Source organism: Ostrea edulis, chromosome 2 (genome assembly GCF_947568905.1).
Source record: "Ostrea edulis chromosome 2, xbOstEdul1.1, whole genome shotgun sequence".
Classification (NCBI taxonomy): Eukaryota; Metazoa; Mollusca; class Bivalvia; order Ostreida; family Ostreidae; genus Ostrea; species Ostrea edulis.
Genome location: NC_079165.1, coordinates 20525694 through 20548111, shown reverse-complemented (window position 1 = coordinate 20548111; position 22418 = coordinate 20525694). Strand labels below are relative to the sequence as shown.

Here is a 22418-nt window from a genome sequence, read left to right as displayed (position 1 = left end):
CCTAATAAGCTGACTTTGTGATTGAAGTTTGTGGGGGATAGAGAGGGTAAGTGGACTGGAGAAGCTCTGTTAGTGAGTGTTTGTCCTGAGGATTACTGGGATAACAGGGAAAAGAACAACAAACTCCATACACATAATCTTCCTCATAGTGATCTCTGTATAAAATCAACTTCACTGGGGTATAAAATGCAATTAAAAGGTCTATGTTGTTTTGAGAGTTTAACCTTTCCTCAATTGAATGAAAACATTGAAAGCTGTTGATTATTCTCTCAAGATCCTTGGATTTTTTGTCCTTTGCTTATTTTTGAACATTTTGTGAAATAGCAGCACTTCTTTTATTGTTTGTTAATTCACAAAAATAGATGCATTGCTTTGATCTTTTGCGTTAGAACAAAATATCGATAATACCCAGCAGGTGTATTAGAGAATAGTTTATTGAAGCACAGTTTTATGAACTCTTTTCGCAAAGCATAAAATGTTTTGTGTGAACTTTCTAGTATTGTTTGACAGTTTAGTTGGTTTTTTTTTTTTTTTTTTTTTTACACTTGCAGAAAAGTAGAAGGATCCCCTTAAAGCTCTCTATCTGAAAATTTTATTTTGTTATAAAGATGTGCTATTATGATAGTTTTGTATGTACATGTAACTTTAACCATAGCCATTGATAAATTAAAATTAAGTTTAAGATTTTATCAAAATAAAGATTTTGGTTGTTTTTAATATATAGCATCATATAGAAATCAATATGTGTACATGAAGACAATAATGTAATTTTACTGTTTTCAAAGCCTCCGGATAGGTTTTCTAACACAAATATTAATAACAAAAGTTTATAAACCTTATTTTCCTGTCATTTGAAATAGTAAATCACAATTTTGCAACAAAAAATTTCTACACCAAAAATGAGAGCTAGTATCACTTTAAACAATGAATCCCTTTATACCTTAGATCCCCTTAAACCATGGATCCCTTTATACCATGAATCCCTTTATATCTTAGATAACCCTTAAACCATGGATCCCCTGATATTGTAGATCCCCTTATACCTTAGATCCTTTGATTCCATGAATCCCCCTTATAAATGTACTTCCACTAATACCCATATACCCAATTTTATTTGTGAGGCTTTTATTTTTGCATGATTTTAAGATAATGAGATGACGGAATTTTAGATCTTGTGATACTTTCTATTGCTTATAGGAAATCACTGTATTTGTGAGAACTTTATTTTCAAAAAAAACAAAAAAACATTTGCCAAATTGCATTAAGATGAAAATGATATTCTTATGAATGGGTTTGTATGTTTGTGTAGTAATGAACAAATGGAAAGTTCACTATAACTGTGTCTTATTGATTAAGCCTGAGAAGGCAAGATTGTCATGAAGTAGAAGTGAATGGCAGTATATATCAATAGTGCAATTGATGACTCGAAAATTTCCTTTTACATATAATTCAACAATTCTGATTTTTAGAAATTTTCAGATGTGCATTAGGAAAATAACACTGATTAAGTACGTGTAGCTCCCATCTTGGAGGCTGTTATGCGATTTTTACAGATTAATAGAACTTGGCAGAAACATCAAGGAACGATACTCTGAAACTGAGTGACTTAGAAGAGCATGACTACTTGTTTGATTTGTTGATTGCATTGTTGTTTGATGTTTTTTGAATGTTTTTTGTGTGTTTTGTTACTAATTAGGAGGTTGACAAACAGTATGAAGACATTACGTTTTTAGAAGACAATTTGTCCAGCATGAAACTACATCTGAAGGAACGAGAGCTGGAAGTAGAGGTAGCCATTTATTTACACTCGATATACACAGAATGTCTTTGGAAACCATATAATTTCCAGAATAAGCATGCAATATAGACACTCTGTATGTGACAATATTGTAGAAGTTGTGAGATACAGAAAACAATTTCAGCATAGAACCATGTATAAAACATTGCTCTTATCATGGATGCAAGCTGAGGCATCAGCTCTTTTCTCTATATTGATTGATTGAAAGACTTTAGTCTGCTCATCATTCAAGTACTTAAGTATAACCAAATTGTAGTTAAGTTTGTTTTCTACAAATCAAACTATTTTTTTTTTTTCCTGTCTTTAAATTTTGTGCCTCAGAATAGTTAATTTGATGTTTTTTAAAATATTTGGAATTTTCCAAGATGCCCTCATACCTACTGGCAGAATGGGATGAGCAATATCTGTCCTCATTATGGCACTTTGTGTAGGTGCCACGTAATAGAAGAATGAATACTCATTATGGCACTTTGTGTAGGTGCCACGTAATAGAAGAATGAACAGTTCTCCATTGAATGTTTGTGAAGGTGCCACGTAATAGAAGAATGAATACTCATTATGGCACTTTGTGTAGGTGCCATGTAATAGAAGAATGAATAGTTCTCCATTGAATGTTTGTGTAGGTGCCACGTAATAGAAGAATGAATACTCATTATGGCACTTTGTGTAGGTGCCACGTAATAGAAGAATGAACAGTTCTCCATTGAATGTTTATGTAGGTGCCACGTAATAGAAGAATGAATACTCATTATGGCATTTTGTGTAGGTGCCACGTAATAGAAGAATGAATACTCATTATGGCATTTTGTGTAGGTGCCACGTAATAGAAGAATGAACAGTTCTCCATTGAATGTTTATGTAGGTACCACGTAATAGAAGAATGAATACTCATTATGGCACTTTGTGTAGGTGCCACGTAATAGAAGAATGAACAGTTCTCCATTGAATGTTTATGTAGGTGCCACGTAATAGAAGAATGAATACTCATTATGGCACTTTGTGTAGGTGCCACGTAATAGAAGAATGAATAGTTCTCCATTGAATGTTTGTGTAGGTGCCACGTAATAGAAGAATGAATACTCATTATGGCACTTTGTGTAGGTGCCACGTAATAGAAGAATGAACAGTTCTCCATTGAATGTTTATGTAGGTGCCACGTAATAGAAGAATGAATACTCATTAGGCCAGAGTTTTTTTTATTTTCTGTTTAACAGGAATTTTTCCAAAAATATTGAGTCGAGGGGGCGAAATAAAATTAAAAAAAAAAGCTAAAAATATGTTGAGTCGAGACAATAAAAAAAATAAAATTCACAGAAAGAGTTTTTTTTTTTTTTTAATAAAATGATAAAAATGAAAATCAATCACACAGTAAAATTTTGTTTATCATATATTTGGATTCAGTGTATGAGTATAAATCATTTTCTGCGTTTTTTTTGCATTCTGGGTAGAAATTTGTTTTCCTGCGTGAAGACATGCTTGGCATATTGGCCGGACAATGGCGAAATCTTCTTGCAATCGCCTAAATTCCTCAGAGTTAGAAACATCCGAGTCTCCACAGTGAAAGCAAACAGCATCAAAAATCTGTGTTGCTCCTATTTAATAAAACAGTAATAATAAAAGTCAAATAGTAAATATCAGAGAGTAGGAAATGAAAAAAATATGAGGTTGAGACTGTGTACATCTTCAATTCTTAACATTAATACCTGCGTAATACTGTGTCTCAATTGGAGATGAACCCACACATCTCTTTGAAGAGTTTGGGCATTTGGAGGCCTCTTTTCTGGAATTTCTCATGGTGTGGATCTAAGTACCACAGTGCCTGAGTTATTGTAGAAACTATGTGGTTGCCTACACCACTTACTTGGTGGCTGGTAAACCCAATGCTGTGATTCTTTAGTATTGAGATAACATCATTGTACAACCTATCCCTTGAAGTGGTTTCTTTTCTACAACAAGATATGGAACATTCCGTCAAGACCTGATTTTTTTATCCACAATTTCAAATACATATTGAAAATAAATTTCTAGTGAAATATATGTACCTTTGTGCAGGATAATGTACATAACTTCTGCTTGCTGACATCAAAACATCAAAAATGTTCTTTTCTTGGGGAGTTTTGTTATTGTTAGTGTCCTGGTCCAGTTTAATTACCCATGCTGACAAAGATTTGTATCTAAAATATTGTTCAATCAACATAAATTTCTGGGACATCTGTTTAACAGCTCGGAATGTAATATCCATTCTTTTAAGCTTTATACTTCAGCTGATGAACGAATATTAACTTTTCTACAGATTTGAAAATTATCATCGAGATGAGTAAATTACAGCAAATTACTGTTAAACATCGTCCTCTTATAATATAAAGTTTACTAAAGACTACTGAAAGACTTACCCGAAATCTTTTAAGACATTAACAGGTGTCTTTGGTTCGAGGTCTGTACCCTCACTTTCGATTCTTGATATCTGAAGAGCTGTTCCATCGGATTCTTCCAGTAGATCTGATATTACGTGACCCACACTGTCGCTTAGTTTTGCCTTGACAATTTTGCTTCGGCAAATGGATGAATCGATGCATTTAATTTTGATCTTAATGTACATGTGGCCCTCCATTCCTGCGCAAGTGTCAATGCTAGTTACACAGTCGCCATCAGTAAGATGCTTGTAAATGATTTGACGAAGTTTCCCAATAGACAAGTGTTCACATGATTTATAATAAAAAATGATGTACAACGATCCTGATTTTATTTCGAAACATCGATAAACAGCACAGTCGGCGGGAATTTCAAAAATAAAAGTGAGTTTGGTCTCTTTTATTTTTTTTCGGTATTTTCATAAAATTGGGTCGGCGCTTCCCGTTAAACAGAAAATAAAAAAACTCTGGCCTTATGGCACTTTGTGTAGGTGCCACGTAATAGAAGATTGAATACTCATTATGGCACTTTGTGTAGGTGCCACGTAATAGAAGAATGAATACTCATTATGGCACTTTGTGTAGGTGCCACGTAATAGAAGACTGAATAGTTCTCCATTGAATGTTTGTGTAGGTGCCACGTAATAGAAGAATGAATACTCATTATGGCACTTTGTGTAGGTGCCACGTAATAGAAGACTGAATAGTTCTCCATTGAATGCTTGTGTAGGTGCCACGTAATAGAAGAATGAACAGTTCTCCATTGAATGCTTGTGTAGACACAGAGTTGATGTATAACGTGATGTGTGTTTTGAATGTCATGTAAATAGGATATTTATGTAAGTAACACTTCACTCCGTGTACTGCAAATTGTTTGATGATTGTAATTAAAAATTGGAATTAGTTTTGAAGTTAGTGAAGATGATAATTTTGAGACATGTCCCAGAATTTTCAGTGTACAGTCACATCTTATAATGGTTATATATTAATTGATCATCTTGATACATCTTATAATGGTTATATATTAATTGATCATCTTGATACATCTTATAATGGTTGTATATTAATTGATCATCTTCAAAACTATATAGCTGTGTGCTGATTCTACTTCGTTTTCTAAGTGATGAAGCAAAATGTTACACATGACAACAGATCACATGCTTTTCTTTTCCACTGGGAATATTGCTCAGAAAACACCACTGTGATGTCTCTGATGGACATGATTTCCAAACTTAGAAAACTCTGAACTCTCTATCTGATTTTTAAGGTCCCATGGACTTCCAATTTTCAAGAGTCATCCATATTGGGCAATGCTAGGATTATGTATTGGGATACTGGTAGTAGCATTAAGTAGTAGTTTACACTAGGATTATGTATTGGGATACTGGTAGTAGCATTAAGTAGTAGTTTACACTAGGATTATGTATTGGGATACTGGTAGTAGCATTAAGTAGTAGTTTACACTAGGATTATGTATTGGGATACTGGTAGTAGCATTAAGTAGTAGTTTACACTAGGATTATGTATTGGGATACTGGTAGTAGCATTGAGTAGTAGTTTACACTAGGATTATGTATTGGGATACTGGTAGTAGCATTAAGTAGTAGTTTACACTAGGATTATGTATTGGGATACTGGTAGTAGCATTAAGTAGTAGTTTACACTAGGATTATGTATTGGGATACTGGTAGTAGCATTAAGTAGTAGTTTTAGTATATGAAGTAATGTTTGATCTAGTTACTTACAACACATGCAGTTCCAGTATAGGTGTAATTTGGATAAAAATATTTAATTTTTAAAATTGTGTTGTAGCCAGATATTCTGGTAGTGTTTGGAGATGGAAATGAAGATGACTAATTTAGCAAGTTTTGTGGACACTGTCAGATCTAGCAATTTAACATTTCTTGATGAAGTGCAGATGATAACTGTTAACCTACTTATATTGAAATCTATAAATATCTTGGATTTGTAAGCACTTCATTCTCACCAGTCTTGCTGTTACTTAGCCTGCCGAAACGAATGTCTGGAGAGGTATTATTATCTTGACCTCAGTGTCGGCATCGGTGTCGAAGGGAAAAAGTTTTATTCTTGGCTCAATCTTTTCAACCAAGGAGGATAGGGCTGTAATATTTCACTTATAGATGCCTCATGCTTTTAGTACCAAGACTTTTGACCTATTGACCTTGAAATTTGACCTACTTTTCAAAACCATTCACCTTTGCTATACATGACATGAATGTTTATATGGAAATGAAACTATACGACAGAGATGACAACCCAAGTTTCCAACAACAAGGATATGATTGTGAAAGATTTGATAATGTTTTATCTGAAGTGAAATCTACCTAAGGTATTGCTGTACGTTATCGATCTTCCATTGGAAATCTTGACATACAACACAATGCTGCCTGCCATTCAGATACGCATGTTATAGAGCATATGATACTAAACATTGAATAACAAAATCTGTGAACTTTTCTCCATACTTCAAGGAACATTAGATAGAATTAGACATTTTTGGATGATCTAATATTTTGATAGTTGGGAGATTTCAATATAGATTTTCTTAGATATCCATCACATAGCAATGTTTCTGAAGGAATACAGTTAATGTGTGACATGGACAGATTAAGGGTCATTGCTAGATTACTACAAACAGTGGCAACAGGAGATTTGATGTAAATGTGCTGGAAAGTTACTTCTCGCACCATAAAGGGAGCAGTCCATTCATTCTTATTTTTTGTTTGTAGTCAATACTGCATTTATTATGTAGACAATAATTCATATCAGAATCGGTGTACTGTATAGTATGATACTCATTCAATATAAGTGATTTAGTATGTGTAAAATTATTATACCCCCCGCAACAAGTTGTGGGGGGGGTATACTGGAATCGGGTTGTCCGTCTGTCCATCCGTCTGTAGACGCAATGGTTTCCGGGCTCTAAAGCATTATCCTTTCCACCTACCATCACCATATCATATATATGGACTACCCATGGGATGAAGATGTTCCCTATCGATTTTGGGGTCAAAAGGTCAAAGGTCAAGCGCACTGAACATCGAAGTAGCAATATGGTTTTCGGGCTCTAAAGCGTTATCCTTTCCACCTACAGTCACCATATCATACATATGGACTACCCATGGGATGAAGATGTTCCCTATTGATTTTGGGGTCAAAAGGTCAAAGGCCACGTGCACTGGACATCGAAGTAGCAATATGGTTCGGTTTGTCATGCCATTTGTTTTTTACACTCAGAAAAGAGGTAGTTTATACCTATTACCAACACCCTTTGGGAGATTGGGGTAAGCGGGGGGTATTCTTAGTGAGCATTGCTCACAGTACCTCTTGTTTCATTCTACTAAGATGGCACATTATTTTCTATGACAATTTTACATAAAAAGCCACTGGTGAACATCATTTTGGTATGGTCAAATATTTATCCATCACCCCTCCTGACAAATTGCTGGATATGCCCCAGATTTTTTTTGCAATGAAGAGTTTCTCTTGTACAAATAAATCATGATTGATGCAGTACGGCTTATTGGATGGTCTACTTTTAATTCATTTATTAATTTCACATTAACTATCAAGCGTTATAAATGCTAAGGTGTCAGTAGATGCTTTAAATCTTGTCAGAATTGCCTTGAAATATGTTGTCATTTGAGAGAGTATTTTGCCAGTCACCTGAATGATTTGAATTAACATTCAGGCCCGCTTCCTGATGAGATATGCTGTTTTCTTTGTATGAATCTGTTACTATTGTTGATCCTGTCTTCATGCAAGTTTACCTGTTGTGAATGGGGTTCATTCCATTTATTTGGAAACAAAAGTGGTTGTCAACAAAGTTGTTTTACGTTATATACATTGATACTGGTCAAGTGGCCTCCATTTGTTTGGAGTATAGAGTACAATAAGTTGTGACCCACTCCACTTGGGAGGGAATGTATGTATTGGCACTTAGCTGATGTACCATCTTTAGACTCAAAGAAATGGGATTTAACAGAATATTTGATCATAATCAAATGATAGTTTAAAGGGTTTGAAGCTTTTAAATTGCGTTCAAATTCTGCAGGGTTAATTGTCCAGTTTGTCAGATTTTACACATCTGTGGCACGCGTTGGATAAATATGATCGGGTATAGGATGTTCAATAAAAAAAATATATAGACAGTTGATTGTCATATTAAAGAATTTCAGGAGATGATAATAGGTCTATAGGGGTTCAATAAGATGCCATTGAAGATGGGCAGTCTTATCAAGATTTAATTGCGATGTTTTGTTTAGGTTGAAGGGATAGATCTTAAACACTTCAATGGCAGGGTATCATTTAGTCTTTTTTAAACTACACCCATTGAATCTGAGCTAGATGAGCGAGGGGGATTAATTCCTGACTTGCAAGCTTAGATTTACTGATTTATTGTTGAATGTTTATTAACTTATTTGAACCTTGGAGCAGTTGCATATAAACACACTACCAATATTGCACCAAACTCAATGAAAATATGAATAAAGTAGTGCATAAATTTACTCAGTGGGATAAAATACTTTAAATAAATTATCCACTGAATTTCAAATCTTAAACATTTTACTGACTGAATAGAGTTTAATTTTATTTCTTTAATTTCCACATATTTACCTTGTGAACATAAAAGAGAAATGAAGAGAATTTGTTTATAAGAAAAATAAGCCAAACTTTTCTTTAAGTTTGAAGGAGATTTCAAAGCCTGTGATTGAACACTAGGAGGAATTAAATTACACTTAATATTTATTATTTTTTTTAATTGATTGTAGATTTCCTGAACCTTCCCAATGAATGGACAGTATTTTTTACATTATCCTGATTATGTTGAAAAAGCAAATAGATTTTGGTGACATTTTACATTCCAACATTGGAGGCTTAATCCAAGTGTATTCTTTCTGGCTGATTTGACATTTTTTTTCCAAATCTATTAGCTTTGTTGGTATTTGCCCCCCTTTTGGCAAGAAGCACAGCATAATCTACTTATAAACTTGTGTATTGACCTTTCAGCCAAATTAACTTTATTGACCCAAAAGGTGTCATTAAGTTGTCTCTGTTGATACAAGGTGTATATTCATAAAATAAACTTAATTCATGAAAGAGCTCCCTGGGGACCAGAAGGGAACCAATTAGGAGGCGTGTTGATCCAGTGTTGGCTAAACTGTGGTATAAAGATACCCCTCAGGAAAATACCCTTTAAAATGATCAGAGCAGCCATGTGTATTAACTAGTGTCAGATTATAAAACAGAAGATTTGCATAATCTCTATCTGTGCAATTGTTGTTTAAAGTCTTGGATTTTCATTTTGGTGACTTATTTATTGTCGTTTAATCTTGGTTACTTATTGGGGGTGTTAGGAATATGGACTACTGCAGGCAAACACTCTGGGATAATTGTTGGACTAAGATTTTAACTATCAGAGCAAAAAAGGAAATTTTTTTATGAAGTGCTTTCAGCTTATGAAATTCTAATTGAAATATTTTTAGGGGTTTGTAGAGGCTGTTCTACTGACCGGGTGATAGTGCTGACAGGGTGTGATTTTTAGTGATTAATTGCTAGATGACTGATTATGGATTTGAATTGGGAGGACTTTGTTTGGGAGTCCAGTGATGACAGTTTGTGGGAAATGGATGCAGAGCAAAAATGGACTTCTGAACTAGCTAGGATTTCCAGGGTAAAACAGTGTGAGGCATTAAAAGTCAGTAGTAACAAAAGAAATTTGGAACCAGAATGGACTTCTGAACTTTTGGAAGATTCGGGCATTGATGAAAAATTGCCAGCAAATCCCTATAAACCTAATTCCCTTATTGATCTTGTTGGAGCCTCTGGTACTGATCAGAATTGGATTACTGACTTGCGTGGGGAATCTAATTTAGAAGAAAAATGGACTATGGAGTTACTAGAAGAGAGACTGACTCTAGAGAAACTAAGTAGTGATTGTGCTGATTTTTCTCCACAGAATCTGCTGAGAACTCTGGGTAAAAAGGAAGGAGAGCTGGAGGGGTTTAAGGAGCTTTTGAACAAAGCAGAGACTGCACTGCGACAGAGTGAAGATGCTGTACAGGTATAATTTAAAAAATTAAAATGATAATTATTTTGTAAAATTTGTTGTATAAACAAAAAATGATAAGTTTTAAAAATTTGTGTTTGAAAAGAATATTTATGCAGAGGTTCTTTAAAATTTTTAACAATAGAAGTAATGCTTAGAGCACCTGCTTCACAAAATGTGTAAATCAACACGTGTAAATGTGACTCACCATTATGTGTAGAATATATAGAGGAGATTACATACTAAATGTAACTCACCATTATGTGTAGAATATATAGAGGAGATTACATACTAAATGTGACTCACCATTATGTAAATGTAACTCACCATTATGTGTAGAATATATAGAAGAGAATACATACTAAATGTGACTCACCATTATGTAAATGTAACTCACCATTATGTGTAGAATATATAGAGGAGACTACATACTAAATGTGACTCACCATTATGTAAATGTAACTCACCATTATGTGTAGAATATATAGAGGAGATTACATACTAAATGTGACTCACCATTATGTGTAGAATATATAGAGGAGATTACATACTAAATGTGACTCACCATTATGTGTAGAATATATAGAGGAGACTACATACTAAATGTGACTCACCATTATGTGTAGAATATATAGAGGAGATTACATACTAAATGTGACTCACCATTATGTAAATGTAACTCACCATTATGTGTAGCTGCAATAATGTAGCCCTCTCTGATTTTTTTTTTTTTTTTTTTTTTTTTAGGGAGAGGGCTACAACTCCTTAGGATCTCCGTAATGGTGCAAATGCGGGAGTGATTCACTCCCGCAACATTTGCGCTCATTCTAAACATTTCCTGACTTTCTTTACGTAAATAAAATGATATTCTATGTTTCTTAGTCAATATATAAATTTACAACCTGCAACTTTAGATTTGTGAGGCTCTATTCTACCGTTTTCAACAATTTCGATAAATCCCAGTTTCTCGATTCATATTTATGCGCCATGTTTGATGTACTGAAGTTTCAAGTTCCGGTTGTCAAGTCATTTGCATATGCCATATAAGGTGGTATTTACATCAATGGACAAGTATGGAGGCGAAAGCTATTTCGTCGGTATTGAGAAGGTTTGAATTTAATATCAAGTTAAAAACCGAACAGCAGAGTGTAAATTCTTTCTGCAACAATATGATTTTCTTTCCTTTGTCGAAGTGGCTCGAGTAACTACATTTTCGCGCTGATTGTCAATGTTTAGGCTTTTCATTAGATCCACCTACGAGATCTCGCGATAACAAGCATGGCGGAGCAGACGAAGAATTTTGCATGCTGTACATTATATTTAATGAAAAACACCTTTATTAGACATGCCCGAGCACAAAGTTGGTACTCCTTTTGGTGTAAACAACATTTGGGACCAATACACAGAGTTTATTATCGGTTATTCATAAAATTATTTTGCACCATTACGGAGATCCTATGGAATTGTAGCCCTATCCCGAAAACGTCAGAATAAAAAAAAATTGGATTGGGCTACATTATTGCAGCTACATTATGTGTAGAATATATAGAGGAGATTACATACTAAATGTGACTCACCATTATGTAAATGTGACTCACCATTATGTGTAGAATATATAGAGGAGACTACATACTAAATGTGACTCACCATTATGTAAATGTAACTCACCATTATGTGTAGAATATATAGAGGAGACTACATACTAAATGTGACTCACCATTATGTAAATGTGACTCACCATTATGTGTAGAATATATAGAGGAGAATACATACTAAATGTGACTCACCATTATGTAAATGTAACTCACCATTATGTGTAGAATATATAGAGGAGATTACACACTAAATGTGACTCACCATTATGTGTAGAATATATATAGAGGAGATTACACACTAAATGTGACTCACCATTATGTGTAGAATATATAGAGGAGATTACACACTAAATGTGACTCACCATTATGTAAATGTAACTCACCATTATGAGTAGAATATATAGAGGAGATTACACACTAAATGTGACTCACCATTATGTAAATGTAACTCACCATTATGTGTAGAATATATAGAGGAGACTACATACTAAATGTGACTCACCATTATGTAAATGTAACTCACCATTATGTGTAGAATATATAGAAGAGAATACATACTCTACACAGCTCAAGTTATTTCCATGTTTTCCACATGAAGCCTGTTTTTACTCCATTTTAGCTCACCTGAGCTGAAAGCTCTAGTGAGCTTTTCTGATCGCCTGTCCATCTGTCTGTAAACTTTTTACATTTTGAACTTCTTCAGAACCACTGGGCCAATTTCAACCAAACTTGGCCAAAAGCATCCTTGGGTGAAGGGCTTTCAAGTTTGTTCAAATGAAGGACCATGTCCATTTCAATGGGGAGATAATCACAAAAATGCAAAAATAGTGTGGGGTCATTTAAAAATCTTGTTCTCAACAACCACTGGGCCAAAAAAGCTGAAATTTATATGAAAGCTTCCTGACATAGTGCAGATTCAAGTTTGTTCAAATCATGGCCCCCGGGGGTAAGATGAGGTGACAATGAGGGATCAATTTTTACATACAAATATATAGGAAAAATCATTAAAAATCTTCTGAAATTTCACTGGGCCAGAAAAGTTTACATTCACATAAAAGCTTCCTGACCTAGTCCAGATTAAATTTGGAAAAAATCATGGCCCCCGGGAGTAGGTTGGGGTCACAATAGGGATCAAAGTTTTACATGCAAATATATAGGAAAAATTTTTGAATATGAGACAAGGTGACTCAGGTGAGCGATGTGGCCCATGGGCCTCTTGTTTGTATCTGCTTCAGAGAAAGCAGAGGATATTAATTTGGATCTGTCCATCTGTCTGTAAGATTTGTAATTAAATAGTAATAGACCTTCACATGAAGAGTCTCTACGACTAAAGGATCACCTAATTGCTTTAAGGTCAAGGTCACTGGATCACATATGCTGATAATTGGTTTGGTTTCTGTTAGTATTTTTGTTGTTGTTGGCCTACACTAAAGGATTTTATTGTTCCTAGAGGTTGAAGCTTTGCTGTATTTACAGTGAATATTTCTGGCCTACACTGAGGGATTTTATTGTGTCTAGAGGTTAAAGCTTTGCTGTATTTACAGTGAATATTTCTGGCCTACACTGAGGGATTTTATTGTGCCTAGAGGTTGAAGCTTTGCTGTATTTACAGTGAATATTTCTGGTCTACACTGAGGGATTTTATTGTGTCAAGAGGTTAAAGCTTTGCTGTATTTACAGTGAATATTTCTGGCCTATACTGAGGGATTTTATTGTGTCTAGAGGTTAAAGCTTTGCTGTATTTACAGGACCTTCAGTGTCAGCTGAGGAAAGAGAAGGAGACTGCATCAGAAGATTACAGATCACAACATTTACAGGTAAGTACAATTCCTCTGTATTCCAGTGTTTCTTCTTCACCATTTTTCTCTTCGCTTAAGGTATTCAATTTGATGTATAACGAAAGGATAATGAACAAATTTGAAGAATTTAAATCAACATAAATGTTTATTGTTAAATATTGATGAAAGTGAAGTAAATGAAATTCACATGATTGGTAAATGATTAGAAGCAGACCTTTTTGCTCTTGATACTTTTTTGAAGAGTTATCTGCCCTTTGAAAAAGTAAGAAAAATCTAATTTTCTAAAAATGTGTGTGGTAAATAATTAATTTTATTTCATATTTTCATAAAGAAAAAGTGTATGTAACTTTCTACCAGGAGCTTTGTATGAAAATATGATTTCTTTGAAAAATATTTCAATAAAACATGCTCTTTCCTTAGACTTCAATGTTGAATTCTAGGTGCAATAAATCAAGCAGTAAATAAAATCTTGAAAATTGCTATGGTGGATTATTTTTATTTGATGAGCCCTTCAAATTGATACCATAACCACAAAAATCCGACCCTTCATTTACTAGATGTGAAATATGGTCGTTATACAGCGAGTACCTTAAACTTAGAATATAGGGTTTCAACAAAGGCTCTTCATTTTGTCTCCTTATTCATGTCAACCAGTAATTTAAAAAAACAAAACAAAAAAAACAATCAAAATTGTAATCTCTTTACAGTTTAAGATTGATGATTTGGAGATACAGCTTCAGACCAAGGAGAAGATCATCCTGCAGTTGTCTGAGAGTCTGAAGGACAAGGAGAGACAGATGCAGCAGTGTATGGAGATCTTTAGACCAACTCCCCAGGTAAAGAGGGGATCCAAACATCTCTAAAGATAATTGCATGTTTCAGAAGTGGATCCAGAAAAGCGTTTTGGGATGCAACCTTAGATGGCACCCTTTCCACCCATTAAGAGTGCCCCCTCCGCAGAATGGAAACAACCTTCAAGTTCAAGAAAGTTCAAAGTTTTCCCAGGACCAATGGATTTCACAATATCTTGATACTTTTAGCAGTACATGCAATGCATGAGACTTTACTCTTCATTAAAGTACAACAACGATCATGTGTTGTCCACTGTACAGTATATGTCCAGTGTTGAGTAAACATTTTCTGTTTGTAATTGTCAAGTGAAAAGAAAAAAGGTAAAGTTAATGATGATCAATCTCAGGGAACTTATAAAGAATACAAAATTGAGAGCAAACACGGAACCCTGCAAACAAAAGGGGCTTCTTCATTTTGTCATTGAACCCTCGTTTGTCATCAGTGCACAATGCATATATGTTAAAATAGATTAAAGATCTTGATTTGGTAGTGAAATTAAATTCTATGTTAACTCGGTTTACATAATATTGACAATTGTACAACAAATAATGTTTTTACTTTAATTTTATATTTACTAACACAATGGGCTGACACATCACTGATTTTCACTTGCACGACATCTACAATCAGTAACCCTGGGTGTTGGGTGATGGTAATTGCACACCCCTGGATTGTGGTTTAGACTAAAGAAAGAAATATTTGTCTGGACCACAGCTTAACATTTTAGAAATATTAGCTGCTTATATTTGGTAGAAAGGTTGCTTTTTTTTGCCATAAGGACAGCAAGTTCTGAGTTTTTTAAAGATCCAAACTTGCCCGATTTACACACAACATTTCTAATGTATGTTGTTCATTGTGTGATACTTGATAGGCTGTTAGGACCCGTGGGCCTCTTGTTAAGGAGTATACAGGATAGGCTGTTAGGACGCGTGGCCCTCTTGTTAAGGAGTGTACAGGATAGGCTGTTAGGACGCGTGGGCCTCTTGTTAAGGAGTATACAGGATAGGCTGTTAGGACGCGTGGGCCTCTTGTTAAGGAGTGTACAGGATAGGCTGTTAGGACGCGTGGGCCTCTTGTTAAGGAGTATACAGGATAGGCTGTTAGGACGCGTGGCCCTCTTGTTAAGGAGTGTACAGGATAGGCTGTTAGGACGCGTGGGCCTCTTGTTAAGGAGTATACAGGATAGGCTGTTAGGACGCGTGGACCTCTTGTTAAGGAGTGTACAGGATAGGCTGTTAGGACGCGTGGGCCTCTTGTTAAGGAGTATACAGGATAGGCTGTTAGGACGCGTGGGCCTCTTGTTAAGGAGTGTACAGGATAGGCTGTTAGGACCCGTGGGCCTCTTGTTAAGGAGTATACAGGATAGGCTGTTAGGACGCGTGGGCCTCTTGTTAAGGAGTATACAGGATAGGCTGTTAGGACGCGTGGGCCTCTTGTTAAGGAGTATACAGGATAGGCTGTTAGGACGCGTGGGCCTCTTGTTAAGGAGTATACAGGATAGGCTGTTAGGACGCGTGGGCCTCTTGTTAAGGAGTATACAGGATAGGCTGTTAGGACGCGTGGGCCTCTTGTTAAGGAGTGTACAGGATAGGCTGTTAGGACGCGTGGGCCTCTTGTTAAGGAGTATACAGGCAAATGTGTGCTTCACATGAATTTTTTGTTCACTTTTCATGTGAATTTCACAATATTTCACATGAATCTCACATGAAAATCTGACACATGAAAAGCGATTCATGTGATATTCACTTTTAAATGCTTTCTACTTGGAATTTCATGTGAAAACCAAGTCACATGAAATGCACATGAAAAGATACACCCAGATTTTATGTGAAAAGCAATTCATGTAAAGGAAAAATGATTGAATCTGTCTGAATTGGCAAACAACAAAACTTGATGCCCATCAAATTGATATGAAGTAAGTTTCAGTGTTCTAATTTGGGATGTGATCTAATTTTAGGAGGACACCTCAATAAAAGATAAATGGATCAGAGAGTTACAGAGTAGACTTCAAGAGAAGGAAAAAGCTGTAGAGGTACTTACTGTTTTGTTTCAAAATTATTATACTACACAAAACTAATGTACCATATATGGTCTTGTTTATATCCATGGTTATATGTATATGTGTGTCACATGTATGGATGAACAAAGAATTCCTTGAGTACTGTTTATTTTTTGAGAAATAAAGTTTTTAATTTTTTAAAATAATTTTGAACAATTGTGACCAATTCTAGATCTTCAATGAGTGTGCCTGTCAAGGAGTCTTGTTTGAAGGTGTATAATTCCACAAGGAATGCAAACTGACGCTTTAGCCAGATTCAGTTACTATAGAATCCTTATTTGATGCGAGTACTTTATATCGCGAAATAACTCGTACATGTCAAATTGCAAGAACATAAATTCTTGAGTGCTCTGTTGATCAAGAACTTTCTCATATATTTTAGCAATATAAAAATAAAAATGGATACTTTTATTTCGCTAGTGATGCTTTTCACGAAATTACGTGATAATAAATTCCTCGCATATAATTGGGGATTTGCAGTAATTATATGACAATAATTTAATTCTTATTGTATCCTTGTCTCTGATTGGTCAAATTCCAATTGAGGAACGCAAGTTATTTTTGTGTAACCTGGTTTGGTATGGGGACACACACCCTTGACAACCAGATGTCGGAACTATTTTTTTCCCCTCTCTCTTTAAATTTACATCGCATCACTTTCTATGGAATAGAAAGTCAAGTGCACAATAAGATACTTCGGTTGATACACATGTTGTTTTCTCGTTGTCAATATTAGCATCTTGTACGCAAATCACTGTTGTAAAACATCTTTCTCTGTATGTATGGTCGAATAATTGATTAAAACATAGATATTATATTCGAATTAATGATTTGCCAAGTAAGCATTACCCTGTTCATTTTGAAATACATTTCTCACTGGGGAAAAGGAAGGGGGTGAGTTGTTTCATTCCTTGATCCGTCTTTCAACAAAGCACACAAAAATTCATACGTCACATTTTATCACATGACATCAGACACATTGACATGTGGATCGCTATTTGTTACTTGCTTACATATTTTCTTGTGTCGGATTTACTATTAGCGACAACATTGCATACAAGGGTATGTTTTCATCTAGTAGAAGTTTTCACAGAGTTGAAAGCCGTAAATTATTGCATTTTCTGATATTTTAAGATTCATTTTGGGTAGGACTAAACAATGCATTTTCCCGTATTTTCTCAATCTGTCGGAGATGATCGACTTCAAAGTCGATCTCTATCTCTAAAGGGTAGCGAAATACGCATTGCATGGATAGTCTACACATATTTTCTATCATGATAAACTTCACTTTCGATACAATATTTTGATAAATGGCTAGGCTCCGTAGAACTAAGATAAAAGATGGCGACCTTCGGCTTCGCAGCTAGACACTTCGTGTCGCTGTTGCTAAGTAAATCATTACGCAGCTTAGTTGACTTGTATTTTTCAGAGTTAATGTGCATTTTGATAAACGAAGGTTAGCATCTTAGTCTCTTGCATTAAATTATAAGGAATGACTTTAATTCTGGGGCAAGTTATACGAGTATAACCTGGTTTGGGTCAGTTTATGCTTTTTTATAATCCGCTTTGCGGATTATAAAGCGTAAACTGACCCAAACCAGGTTATACTCGTATAACTTGCCCCAGAATTAAAGTCATTCCTTAAATAATTGACTGATTTCATCATATAATTGGGAATTTGCAGTTATTATATGACAATAATTGACTGATTTCATCATGGAACAAACTTTCTGAAAATTGCCAGGTATTGCACAGCCAGGTATGATTAAAGTTAAATTTATTTTTCCAAAACAGGAGTCATTGAATGAGAAAATAAGGCTAGCTGATGACAAGGATGCAGAGATTCGACAACTGAGGCGTGAAATTCGTGACAAGGAGCATGAGATGGAGAGAGCCAATCAGATGTTACTGACAGCAGAACAGACCATTGAGGTGAATGTCATTATTCAGCTTTTGATTTGATGGATAATGTGCACGTAGTTTGAAGAAAAAGCTCTTTTTATGCCTCCGAGATCGAAGATCGGGGGGCATATTGTTTTTGTCCTGTCTGTCATTCTGTCTGAAACTTTAACCTTGCTAATAACTTTTGAACAGTAAGAGATAGAGCTTTGATATTTCACATGAGTATTCCTTGTGACAAGACCTTTCCGTGGGTACCAACATTTTTGACCCTGTGACCTTGACCTTGGAGTTTGACCTACTTTTTGAAAACTTTAACCTTGCTAATAACTTTTGAACAGTTAGAGATAGAGCTTTCATATTTCACATGAGTATTCCTTGTGACAAGACCTTTCCGTTGGTACTAAACCTTTTGACCTTGACATTTGACCTACTTTTAATAATTTTTTTTTACATAAGTCATAACTTGTAAATGGTAAATAGTAGAGCTTTCATATTGTACATGAGCATTTCTTGTGACCAAGATCTTTTTACTGGTACCAAGATATTTGTCCTTTTGACCTTGTCCATCTTTGGAATTGGCCATTATCGGGGGCATTTGTGTTTCACAAACACATCTTGTTTTAGATTAATATTTAGCAGCTGTATAAGAAATGGAAATTTATAAATCAGTGAAATTCCTGTTGAGGTTTTATTTGATATGATACAATGTCAGTATACTATTATACATAAGTGTTATTTGCAAAGGCAAAGGTATAAACCTTTTATTTTTTGATTAGTAATTTAGTAGTATTAATATCTACATGGTCACGAAAAAACATTAGATAACTCATATCCGGATTCATATATTGATTTACATGTAGATATCAATAAAAACAAGGCTGCATAGTTTAAAAAAAGAAAAAGAAATGGACATAAGTGTAATGCCATATCATATGTTTAGTAAAATATTAGATCCAGAATCCATTTGGATAACATGAATTGTTAGTTTTAGCAAGTTTAAAAGTAAAACTTGGGATCACTGATGATGCAATATATGAGTGATGTATGAATTAGATGTCTGGATCTTAGATGTTGTTAAAAAAAAACTTAAAAGAAAAACATGTATTTCATCTTTCAGTGTATAGAGAAAGAAGGAAATGAAAAGGATAAGACTTTAAAACAACTGACAAACTCTTTGAAGGCTTGCCAGAAGGCTCTAGAGGTGAGCAACACAAATAAGGGTAGACTATTTGTAGAATAATGTTACAGAAGGCTCTAGAGGTGAGCAACACAAATAAGGATAGATTATTTGTAGGATAATGTTACAGAAGGCTCTAGAGCAACACAAATAAGGATAGACTATTTGTAGGATAATGTTACATTTTGCATGCACTACAGGTAACAGGGTTTAAACTTAACACTCACTCACTTGCCAATTGCTAGTAAAATTTTGTGTGGGCGCCTAAATTTGCTGTCGCGCTCGCCCACATAGGGAGTGATTTCTGTAAACGGGAATCGGTCATAATTGTATCAGGCTCAGTAATCAGTGTATCTTTGGCGACCAAATGCTTCTGAGTTAATTGCAAGCTTAATTTAAAGCATTTTGGAGACCTTTTAAAACGAAAGTAAACCATGTGCAATTTTTACCCAAATCGATTGGCTAGATCAGTGATATCAAAATAGCTGGAAGTTTTTGAGCTTGCTAAAATAAAGAGAGCACAGCTGCAGTCTTCATGATGATTATGACATGGGGATATGATAAAATAAAAAGCTACTGTTAGTACAAAAAAAGCAGCGTTGTTGTCAGAACAAATTAAAATAAATATTGGTGTTGGAATACAAATAATTTGATAATGAATGTTTTTGTGGTAGAGTATATTTGCATGTATTATATAAAATAAAAAAAAGTATGGAAATCTGTTTTCAGCCTCTCTAAATATTACTATGCATTCAAACGGTATAATGAATCAAACGCACACAAAATATACATGTATGATCCATTCACATGTCTCATGGATTTTTTGCATTATATTTCATCGGATGTGGGCTAGCATGTTTTGTTGTGGGCTCCCAGAAATAACATTTCAGGAGCCCACATGGCTCATGGAAATTTTAGTTAAGTTTCAACCCTGCACTATACAAAAATAGTAGTCAGGGTTTTAACACAGTGCACAAGCTGAAGACTTTACATTGTCACACCTTAGAACTTTGTGACGGTAAGAGATAGGATGTAGATATTTAGCTTGTGTACTTCCTGTGTTAGGGTCATTAATATAGACGATTATTGAAGCCATTGCAGGCAATACATGTTCTTCGGAACTCTTCTCTGGAGTTTGGAATTTTAGATGTAGAATTTACTAAGGGGGGAAAATGATGTTCTTAAAACCAGACAAGTTCAATTACAGAGAGGAATCAAAGAATAAAACTGATCTAGTGACCAAACTGTAAATTGATTTTAGAGAGCATTATGGGGTGTTTTAAGACACAGCAGTTTTTAAATGCCTTATGAATGTCTTGGTGATTGTTATAGTTAATTGTTGAGATGATTGAAATGTTAGGTGTAATGAAATTCCAGTTACTGTCAGTCCAAATGTCTAATAAAGCAAAGGCTTTTTTTCCCCAAGAACTCTTAGATCTTAGATTGTGTCTCATACAAAATATCTCGATTTCACATAACTTTTTGTAGGATGCTGTGACAGAACACAAACAGGTGATTAAGAGGAAAGAAGATGAAATAGAGAGATTGAAGAAAGGAATGAAAACTCCAGATGCAGAACTCAAGGTATGCTCTCATTACTGCTTTTCAAAATGTTGTTCATCAAAACTGAGTGATGTGTGTATATTAGTTAGATCATGGCAAGTGATAAGTATACGATTCCGAATTTTGTTTGTAATGCTTCAGGATACAGATAATGCGGAGACAATGAACAGTTTGCTGAAGAAATTACGGGACAAAGATGAAGATCTGCTGACACAAGCAGAAAAACATGACGATGAAATGAATAAGCTGGATAAGGAAATTCACAACCTCAAAAGTGAGCTGGCTGAGGTCCAGCGAGAGCTTCAGGTAGTGTGTCGCAAGAGATATGTAATTCTCTCTCTCACCCACCCACCCCCCCCCACCCCAATTAAAGAAGGATAACTCTCTGCTTAACCTTAATCAAAGGATCAGTAGAGATCAATCAATCTGTAAAACTTCAGTTTAAAATAAAACAACAAACCAGCTTAATAAATTCAATGACAAAAAACAATTTTTGTAATTGTTTGTTGCAGTCAGTTGAAAACAGATGTGGTTGGTCAGAGAAACGAAATGAAGATGCGCAGGAGGAATTGAGACAGGCACTCAAGGAGAAAGAGAAAATGATAGAGGTGACTAGGGATTAACAAATCCCCTTTTCATTTTCTTCATGGTTTTGAAATTACTTGCAAGTCCTAACACTTTGTAAAATACTGATTTTCCCAAAATGAATTGTTGGCATTCTGAAAGCCATTTAATTCTTCCACAAGTTACAGGTGAATTGTCAGTGCAGCAAAGATATAAAAACAATTTTATGCTGCACATCACTGCAAAATGCTACAACATTTGTGCAAATTATTATATCTTTTCTACAAATTTTCCATTAGACCTTTTATGTAAACTTTGAACAAGAATCTGACTTTCCTGTGACTTCGTCTAAAGAAGTGTTTCATTTTCTTGTTTTAGGCCTTAGTTGCCAGTGGACAAGAAAAAGAGAGACTGATAGCGGAATTAAGAGGAATTCAATCTGGTTTGGACGCTCCCAGTCTACAGAATCAGCTGGAAAAACTCAAAAATGAATTGCAGGACAAAAATGGTGTGACTTATTTTTGTATAAGTTTTGATTTGCTTGATTTTTTATTTACCTATTATATGTTCTTCAGTTTATTTTTTAATTAGTGTATTATTTTTGACAGATGCAGATTAAACATCAATT

General features: G+C 34.8%; 1 protein-coding gene and 1 long non-coding RNA gene across 11 annotated transcripts in view; one reads left to right on the top strand and one right to left on the bottom strand.

Moving 5' to 3' along the window:
• Positions 1-22418, top strand: part of LOC125678220 (CDK5 regulatory subunit-associated protein 2-like) — an 85007-nt gene that overhangs the window by 25373 nt on the left and 37216 nt on the right. For 7 of the 10 annotated variants that reach the window (XM_056156317.1, XM_048916488.2, XM_056156316.1 and 4 more), the window contains 11 exons: positions 1697-1789; positions 10190-10294; positions 13623-13691; positions 14381-14509; positions 16483-16557; positions 18379-18516; positions 19604-19687; positions 21152-21247; positions 21368-21532; positions 21739-21834; positions 22169-22298. In XM_056156317.1, the coding sequence (XP_056012292.1) occupies positions 1697-1789; positions 10190-10294; positions 13623-13691; positions 14381-14509; positions 16483-16557; positions 18379-18516; positions 19604-19687; positions 21152-21247; positions 21368-21532; positions 21739-21834; positions 22169-22298 (1180 nt within the window). The remainder of the gene's footprint in view (positions 1-1696; positions 1790-10189; positions 10295-13622; positions 13692-14380; positions 14510-16482; positions 16558-18378; positions 18517-19603; positions 19688-21151; positions 21248-21367; positions 21533-21738; positions 21835-22168; positions 22299-22418) is intronic. The other 3 variants (XM_056156321.1, XM_056156319.1, XM_056156322.1) reach the window with 1 other exon arrangement.
• Positions 2824-4619, bottom strand: LOC130052157 (uncharacterized). Its single transcript, XR_008800538.1, has 2 exons — positions 4192-4619; positions 2824-3972 (listed from the first exon to the last, which is right to left on the bottom strand). It is a non-coding gene; the product is annotated as an uncharacterized LOC130052157 (long non-coding RNA).